The following is a 9797-nucleotide window of genomic DNA, read 5'->3' as shown; positions in this document are numbered from 1 at the left end:
ACCACACTTAAAATTCAATTATAAAAAACACACAGTACAATCATTTTTTCTTCTATATTGATAAAATAAAAAATTAATATAAAAGAGACTCATTAAATAAATTATTAAACTAATATTTCACTATCAAGTGAGACAAAAGAGAATTACCTTCTTTTTTATTTCTTCGAATGGAAGAGAACAGTTGAGAGATGAAAGCAAAAATAATTGATTTTTTTCTCTTCCGAAAGAAAAGAAAATAGGTAAGAATGGAAGATGAGAACAATTTGTAAGAAATTCAAGACATAGACATATAAAATAGGCTCATTAAATAAATTATTGAATTAATATTTCACTATCAAGTGAGACGAAAGAATTACTTTCTTCTTTTCTTCCTTGAGGATGGAAGAAAATAAAGGAGAAATAAGAGAAAAAATAATAGATCTTTTTCTTTTTAGAAACAAAAGAAAACAGATGAGAATAAAATATGAAAACAATTTATGAAAAACACAATCTATAATGAAAACAAATAATTAAAAATATCTTGATAAATCTTTTTAATCTTTATTCTTTATTATATTTGATTTTATATTTTATTATCTATTAGTATTAATTATTATGTTTATAAAAGAAATAAAATATTTAATTTAATATTTATAACAAAATAAAATTAAAATACCTAATATTTATAATAAAAAAATCAAAATATTTATTGTAAAAAAAGTTTCAAAATTTTTGGGGGGGCCAAGGCCCCTCCCTGCACCCATGATGATTCGCCCCTGCCGTAACGTGCACCCACTGATTAGAACCTATAATAAACACCGATATTGTATGTGTTATTTACTAAAACCCAGTCACAGGGGATGTAACTCAAGGCAATTAAGTCTCTGCATTTTCTCGGGTGGAAGTTTATAAGCACTAGGTGAACTACAATATTTCGTTTTAAAAGATAATATATTTTGTGTTATTTTATTTTTTAAATTATGTGGGGGATTGTTAGAAATATTTTAATATAATTTAAAAAATAAATAATAAAAATAAAAATTCTACTGTTATTGAAGTTTTTATAGACCTTTAATTCATGGGTTAATGTTTTCTATGGCTAACAACTATATTTTGATTACAATTTACTTCTTTGTCTCCCTTTTCTACCTATAAATACTACCTAGGTGCATGGGAAAAAAGACAACAACAGAGACAACAAATACTAGAGTTTTTCTTAAAAGTGTTATTCTTTTCTTCTCTATGTTATCTTAAAACAATGGTGTTCATAAGGTTCGGAGATCCTTCCCTGCACTCGATCGATCTGACGGCGGGTTGTTGTATCTTGGGAGAGAAATGCATATGATTTGAAACACATATGATTATGTATTTGTTTAGCCCTGTGTAGTAGGGGCGTTTTCTCTCTAAGGATAGCGTTATGCATGCCTCAACCTAAATATTTCTACTCCTTCCCTTGTTTATTGTTTATTTATTATTGTTATTATAATCGTTAATATTTGATTAATATTCATTGTTTTATATATATGTCTTAGTATTATTATTGATTTAATAATTATTATATTATCATTTTATATTTTTATTATTATTAGTATTATTTGAGTAATCATTTTCTAACAGATATGATATGACAAGAATGATTTGATGATTTTTCTTTTGCTATGCTATGTGTGGCATTCCAACATCGGAGCAAAAAAGGAGAATAAGAGGAGAATGTACTCTCTTTCAGAAATATTCAGAAATATTGCAGGGTAAGAAATTGACAATGGTAATTCACATTAAAAAAACATTTTTAAATAATGATTAATTTTAGTAATAAAAAAAATATTTAGAGATTAATTTTTTAATTAGAGACTAATTTAGAAATCAATTATTTTAGTAACCAAAATCTTGGTAGTTAGAGTTAGCAATAAATTTTAAATACCATAAACATTGTTTTAGTTACTAACTTAGGAACAAATTATAAATTTTTAAAATTATTTTAGTTACTAATAATTATAATTTATAAATTAATATTTAAATTGGTTACTATAGTAACTAATTTTTTTGTCATCAAAATTAATAATTATTCAAAGATTTTCAGATAATGCTAGTTTTATCTTTGTCTCCATTCACCAACCATCACACTTACTTTTTGGGTTACTATTCATATTTTTTCAAATGTTAAGGAAAATAATCTTTTTCTAAAATTCTATACTTAGTTTCACTAATATAGAAGAACACTATTTTACTTTTAAATTTGTAAGTAATGGCATTGCAATTTTCTCTCACTCTCGATTATACTTGATTACCAACTTTATTATACTTGATTACCAACTTTGAATTAGTTATTAACACTATTTTTATCATCTTAAAAAATAATTTTAAATAAAATAAATTATTTAATTATTTTGTTATAAAATTAGTAAAAAAAATTTAATAATTGAAAATCTTAAAATTTTAAAAATTATTTTAAAATTATTTTGACGATTTAAACCTTAAATAAGTGTTAAATGGTAATAAAATATAATATATTTTGTGACAACTTTTAATTATTTGGATATAATAACAAATCATAAAAAAAAATTGTGGTAATTTTTAATTGTTAGATTTCATTTTCTTTTTCTAGCAAAAATACCAACGGTTAAAATATTTTGTAAGTTTTTGACATATTTATTTTGATGATTATTTTAACTATTAGAAAATTTATTTGTGAGAGTTTTTAATCGTTAAATTTATAATTTTAACTGTCATAAATATAATATTTTTTTTAGCGTACATGTCTTACATGTTTAACCATTTTTGTATAAAAATATGTATAATATTGTAGAAATAAAAACATAAATATCAAAATTAGCTCTTGAGTTTTGTTCTCGTTTAGTAATTTTTTCCATCAAAACTAATAATGTAATTAGAGATGTCAAAATAGGTTACAGCTTGTGAGCCAACACGGCTCAGTACGGGTTTGAGCCGAGTTAGGCTGAGAAAATTTCATGCATTTTGGAAGATGAAAGACTAAATTGGTCAAAAGTTTTGATGAGGGACTAAACCCAAATTTCGCTCAAACTTGAGGGACCAAAAACATATTTAATCCTAAAAAATAAATCGAGTCAATTCACTTTCGTTGTAGTATAATAAATATATAAAATAAATTACAAAAAAAAAAAACATTTGTAAGTAAATCAACATACTAACCCACCAACCCGTGAGGAATTGGACCGGGTTGCAAATTTCTGACTCACCAAAAAGTGAGTGAAGTTGAATTGATCCTTTTTTTAACTCAATTCGTAATAAGTCAACCTGTGTGAACCGGATTTGCTCACTTTGACACTCCTAAATGTAATGATCCCACCATGAGGATAACTCTTGTTTTATGTAATTCATTAGTTATATATATATATATATATATATATATATATATATATATATATTCTTAGTTTTCTACCTCAAATTTATAGGCTTGAATCAAATAATGATCATTAAATCTTTTTCTTCCATACACATGTCGTATATGAGTGAAATAATGCGTAAGATATATTCAAACCTCAAACTCATTTAAATTGTTTGATTCCGAAAAGAAATATTCAAATTAATATAAAAAAAAAAAACAATTTTAATCTTTATCTTAATGTGCACACATGTTCGTTAATGTGCCTCAGCTTTTTTTTTTTGTGGTTTAATTCATGCGTTACATTACATGAGTTCAAACTCCAATAAAAATGATGAATTAATAACTTGAAATAAAATTAAATAACATTTGAGAATTAAAAATAAACATTTAAGTGGTCATATTAATAAATGTAAAAATGAACTATTAATTAGTGCTAAGAAATAATTAATGCTTCTAAATTTAAATAATGAAAAAGTCAATAGAGTTTGTCATGGTATTCTATTAATTGATTAAAATATAACGGTTGTGATCAATGACTATAAAATTGGTTAGGAGTGGTTTTGTTTAGTTGAATTGACATCATTTGGTTTGCTATTATTCCGAATCAATTGTAATGGCAAATGACAAGGTTCTCGTATTAGAGGGTGAGATGAGTTTGGTGTTAAGACAGATGAATAAAACTTTTTATTCTAATAAAGAAATCTTCCTTCAGGAACTTATTAATAATGCTTCAAATGTAAGTAGTTCTTTAATTTAATTTTTATTTATATATTTATTTTATCTTAGTGTTATCAATCATTGGATGTATATACAGGCTTTAGATAAAATTCAATTTGAGAGTCATACAAACAAGAATATTTTAGATGATAGGGTAATAAGATTGATTCCCCACAAGGCTAACAAAACACTTTCCATCATTGACACTGGTATTGGCATGACCAAAACAGGTAGGAAGGTGTCAATATTTCATATTCATTTTCACTTTTCTTGCATGCTCATTAATTGTTTTATTTTCATGTATTTATTTTAGATTTGGCATATAATTTAGGAGTTGGCTTCTACTCTACATATTTGATTGCTGACAAGGTTATTGTCACCTCCAAGCATAAGGATCATGATCAATATATATGGGAATCTCAACCAGGTGCCTCTTTCATTGTTAATAACGACATCAATGCCCAACAACCATCAAGGGGAACCAATATCACCCTTTTCCTCAAGGATAATCAGGTTCACAAAGTAACTTATTTGTATTTTTTTTATTATTTCTTTTGCTTACTCAATTCATTTTTTACAGTTAGAATACTTGGAAGAGGTCACTATCAAGAATCTCGTTATCAAATATTGCCAACACATCTCCCACCGCATTTACCTATGGAATGAGAATACCAAGGATGATTGGCAACTTATTAACATTTGGTTTCATAACCGAGAGAGAGACAGTAAACATGTAGCTCAAAAACTTATGAATCACATACCAGATGATTTTGTATTCTCTATTCTTTCTAACCTACCTTTGAAATCTTTGAAGAGATTTGGATGTGTACGAAGATCATGGGCCCTCTTGTTTGAAAATTCTCATTTCATGAACCTCCTTCGTAATAACTTCATATGTAATCACCAATCGTACTATGATGATACATATCTCCTATTGAATCTCTCTCCACTTTACCAGAATCATTACAATTCCTCCTTATTTTCAATTTCTGGCGAGAGGTTTCAAAATATGGAAAAATTATACTGGCCTAGTCAAATTCAAGAGGATTACCTTGAGGGAATTGGTATTTTAGGTTCTTCTAGTATCAATGGAATTCTGTGCCTATACGTAAAAGATCTTGTGTATTTATGGAACCCAACTATCAACGAATTCAAGGTTATTCCTCCCAGTCCATTTAAGAATGCACCATATTATATTTATATTGGGATAAAGTATCACGGATTTGGCTATGATTGTGTTAGAGATGATTATAAGGTGGTTAGGGAAGTATCTTTTTTTGTTAATTCTGATGACGATGTGGAACCACATGATGTTTTCCCCCTCTCATGTATTTGGGAGATGTATAGCCTAAGAAGTAACTCTTGGACAATCCTTCAACTGTGTGATTGCGTGCCTACAAGTTTTGATGATAATAATAAATTTTACTTAGAGGGAATGTGTCATTGGTTGGGTTATGCAGAGAGTTGTATTCAACATGTAGTATCATTTGACTTGATCAATAAGGTGTGGATTACGACCCTCCCACCTTTAGACATACCTATGGAAATATATGATAATAAGCATTTTGTGAGGAGACAATTATTTCTCCTAAATCAGTCAATTGCTTTGATGTCAAATTATGCAGAAACAACAACCTTTTACATATCAATTTTGGTTGAAGTAGGTAAGAAGGAAACATGGACTTTACTCTTTGTTTTTGGACCCATACCTTACATTGCATTCCCTATTGGAACAAGGGATATGGGCAATATACTCTTCCAAACACATGATGGTGATCTAGCATGGTTTAATTTAAATACCCACACAGTTCAGAAGCTTGGTGTCAACATACATGGTGGTTATTCCCAATTAGTAGTTCATAAGGAAAGTCTTCTTACAATTGCAAGAATAAATAGTTAATTGTTTTCCTTATTTCCATTTGAGTAGGTAATGATTCGTTATCATAATTTTCTCTTGTACTTGTCAAAATAAGGCTTGTCAGTTTCATATCTTATTTCAATTTGAGTAGTTAATGATTCATTATCATAACTTTCTCTTATTTTTCAAAATAAAACTTATCAATTTCATATTACAATAAAGTATATGATAAATTATGAAACTTTTTAGAAAGTTGTGTTTTGATATGATGTGAAACGATTTTCAAATGAGAGAATTGTATAATTTCAGATTGTCTATTTTAATCGAGATAAACTACCTTTTAATTAAGATGTTAATTTCACTTAGTCGTGAAATTATTTAATTAACTCACTATTTTTAACGTATTTAAATAGAAGAGTATAAACCATTTAAAGAGATATTTAAAGAGATGTAAAGATTTTAATCTACCAAAAACATATTTTACTATATTAAAAGAGAAACCTCATAAATACTCATGGTTCTAGGTTATTCTTATATATTAAAGCGATTTTCTTGCCGATTAAAATGCCATTTATAGTCATTTGAACCCAAATAATAACATTTTAATAGAATAAAGCATCTTTTAATCAATCAAAAGCATTATATTAATAAGACAAGCTTGAATGCATTCTAAACAATGCTTTCAAACTACAATTTAAAGATCAATCCATGCAAGAGAAACTTACAAAGTATACCATGCGCCAATCACACCATGCACCACAATGGCCAAAAGAAGATTGAATGGTATGAATTAAGTTAGGACTAGAAGTGGTATGGGTCCCATCACACCATGCGCCAGCCATATGGTCTGTTATGTTTTATGAAATAAGTTTTATAAATTAAGTTATGACAATATCATAGGATTAGGACCCAAATTCATAATATTTGTACATAAAAATAGAATAAATTTTACGAAAATTAAATTTATATTTTATTAGATTAAATTAAATTTAAATTTAATATTGAATTTAAATTTAATATAATTTATATTTTATTTTACATTTTTTTATAATTTTATTTAAATTTAATTTTAAAAATTTATAAAATATATTTTTTTAATATTTATGAGTATTCACGGTACCCGCGCGTTTTAATATACCTGTAGATATTTTTTAAACGGATATCCATGTGGATAGCGGGACGAGTAACGGGTAAATTTTTTTGTCGTGGGTTAGGTTGCAGATAGACACTATCCGTGGCCAACCCGTTTTCATGTGAATGTCATGAATCACATTTTTTACACAAATGATATAAAATTCTACTTACGTTGTTTACTGTAAAAGGGCAAACCAAGCCAATTCATCTCCAGTTGATTTTCAAATTAAAAAACTTAATGTAAGTTATCTTAGAGAAATCAAATCAGACATGTTTTTTTTTTCTTAATTTTCAGAATTTACCAATTATAATATTAACCCAAAGTAAAAGGTGGCAAAATTAACCCATAAAAGATGAAATTTGTGATAGATTAAAATTAAAAATTCTGAATGGAAAACTCAAGTCTTTGTCGATGAAAATTCCTAATATTAATAAGAATCATACTGATAGTTATTGTTAATAATAATTTAGAGAAGAAATGTCGTGAATCAGGGTCCCAAAATTCTATTCCAATTACTTCTTAAGGAAAATAACTAACAAATTGGGTACTAAAATGGAAATTTAAACATAAAGAATGAATGATCAGACCAAAAATTATATACCAAATACTTCTTAATTAAAGCAACTATGAATGAGTGTTATAAACAAAAGTTGGTAACAAATTAGATCTTGACAATTTTATTGGGAAGTTCAATGGCCACAATGGCCAAAAGAAGATTGAATGGTATGAATTAAGTTAGGACTAGAAGTGGTATGGGGTCCAATCACACCATGCGCCAGCCATATGGTCTGTCATGTTTTATGAAATAAGTTTTATAAATTAAGTTATGACAATATCATAGGATTAGGACCCAAATTCATAATATTTTTACATAAAAATAGAATAAATTTTACGACATGTTCTTCAATAGTCGAATGCATAAAAATATGTATATTTATTCTATGATTATTTAAAGGCCTATTGGATTATTTGTGGTAGATAAGCATATTCTTAGTAAATCTGTCTCAACTCATATAAGTTAATATCATCACGTTATGAGTACATATCAAAACTTCAATACAACATCATTGAAAAAAAAACATATGAATACATATGTAAACTAGTAAATACATCATAAGTTTGTTAACAAAATCAACATAAAACTAATCAGAGTGAACATACCATGTTGTGATAGTTTAAAGGAATTTAATTTGGTGTGATTATGGATCACCAACTAGTGAATGATTATGAATGTTAGGAGAAGAGACTTTTATTAGGAAGTTAAATTGGCCAAAATAAAAGAGATTGATTGGTATGAATTAAGCAAAATCAATTAAGCTTTGGTACTATAAATTGAGATGATTAAACTATCATTTTCCATCAATTTCACAATGAGTTATCTCAAATTTACTTTCTTCATTTCTCTCTTCTTCTATTGTTCAGTAGAAGGATTTCAGTACTGGATAATCGCACAAACTTGGCCGGCAGGCTTTTGTAACCATAATGTTTGTGATGCCACAAAACCAATACCGTTAAAGTTCACTATACATGGCTTATGGCCATCCAATTACAACATGTCACCGCCATTACCTTGCTCTAAGTCCAAGCTAAATGTATCTTTGGTAAGCTTTTTATTTTTTAATAATATTATTTTGATATTATATTCAGAAGATGACTTCTTTTTTTTGTTTATTTTATTAGATTAATGGAATAGTTCCTATACTTGATCAAGATTGGCCAAGTTATAAAACGATAAACAGTTATTTCTGGAATTATGAATGGCAGAAACATGGATCATGTTCAAATATGCTACCATTTGATTATTTCACATTGGCGTTAGATATATATAAAAGGAACGATCTCCAACAAATACTCAAAGATGCAAATATATTACATGACAATACTTACGGTATCAACAAAATCATGACAGCCATACAGACATCACGAGTTGGTGTTCAGCCACAACTATCATGTGAAAAGGGGGACTTAGTTGAAATAAGGCTATGTTTGAACATAAACCCTATTCCGCAGTACATCAACTGTCCTCCAAACAAGGCTTGTCCTACTTATGTAAACTTTATCTAAACTATCATATAATTAATGAATAAACAATTACAAAATTTAAATAATTGTGTTTTCTACTTTTCTACACACTTTTCTACACGATTAGACTACTTATTTTATGTTGTGCCGTTAAAATTTCTAACTAGCTAAACTAAAGAGGCTACTTCTTTTCTATTGTATTCAGATGTGACTAAAATAAATTCAACTACACAAATCTATTCAACTGTACTAATTAATCCATAAAAATTGCACTTTTATAAAAAAATTAAACTTAACCATGTCATAATGCAATTTACAAAAACTAACTTCTTAGTTTTAATTTATCTAATGTGGGTGCATGTAAAATAATTTATTCAACTAATTTTAGTTTAAGATAATTCATTTTTAAACATTTAAAATTAATTCATTTTTAGTTTATTTCTTCGAGAATGGAAGACAACAACTGAGATATGAGAACAAAAATAATAGATTTTTTTCTCTTTAGAAAAGAAAACAGGTGAGAATGGAAGATGAGAACAATTCGTGAGAAACTCAAGTCATATAAAATAACAACAATTAAAATCTGGTTATAAAAAATATACGGTACAATACTTTTACTTCTAGTTCATAAAACAAAAATTAATATATAAGAGATTCATGAAATAAATTATTTACAAACAGAGGAGATCATGTGGTGCCTATATAGATGCTTTCATGAA

General features: G+C 27.3%; 2 protein-coding genes across 2 annotated transcripts; both read left to right on the top strand.

The window, feature by feature from the left end:
- The first annotated feature begins 3959 nt into the window (after positions 1–3959).
- On the top strand, positions 3960–6067 carry LOC114188458 (uncharacterized). The gene is made up of 4 exons (XM_085674214.1): positions 3960–4082; positions 4161–4293; positions 4377–4576; positions 4644–6067. Exons 1-4 carry the CDS (start codon positions 3960–3962, stop codon positions 5961–5963), a joined length of 1776 nt encoding a protein of 591 aa, XP_085530340.1. The 3' UTR covers positions 5964–6067.
- Positions 6068–8239: 2172 nt separating this feature from the next.
- Positions 8240–9120, top strand: LOC146885768 (uncharacterized). The gene is made up of 2 exons (XM_085674449.1): positions 8240–8657; positions 8737–9120. The coding sequence occupies exons 1-2, from the start codon at positions 8394–8396 to the stop codon at positions 9118–9120; spliced, it is 648 nt and encodes a 215-aa protein (XP_085530575.1). The 5' UTR covers positions 8240–8393.
- Positions 9121–9797: the final 677 nt, after the last annotated feature.

This window comes from Vigna unguiculata, chromosome 6 (assembly GCF_037176805.1).
Source record: "Vigna unguiculata cultivar grain cowpea cultivar isolate G323 ecotype 2 chromosome 6, ASM3717680v1, whole genome shotgun sequence".
Taxonomy (NCBI): Eukaryota; Viridiplantae; Streptophyta; class Magnoliopsida; order Fabales; family Fabaceae; genus Vigna; species Vigna unguiculata.
This window is presented reverse-complemented; position numbering and strand designations above follow the sequence as displayed.

What these genes read in the sequence shown, in the direction of transcription:
- LOC114188458 (XM_085674214.1), top strand. Translation starts at nt 3,960, where the DNA reads ATGGCAAATGACAAGGTTCTCGTATTAGAGGGTGAGATGAGTTTGGTG. An exon ending in TTATTAATAATGCTTCAAAT is followed by an intron (nt 4,083 to 4,160) that starts GTAAGTAGTTCT and finishes ATGTATATACAG; the next exon opens with GCTTTAGATAAAATTCAATT. An exon ending in TTTTCCTCAAGGATAATCAG is followed by an intron (nt 4,577 to 4,643) that starts GTTCACAAAGTA and finishes CATTTTTTACAG; the next exon opens with TTAGAATACTTGGAAGAGGT.
- LOC146885768 (XM_085674449.1), top strand. Translation starts at nt 8,394, where the DNA reads ATGATTAAACTATCATTTTCCATCAATTTCACAATGAGTTATCTCAAA. An exon ending in CCAAGCTAAATGTATCTTTG is followed by an intron (nt 8,658 to 8,736) that starts GTAAGCTTTTTA and finishes TTATTTTATTAG; the next exon opens with ATTAATGGAATAGTTCCTAT.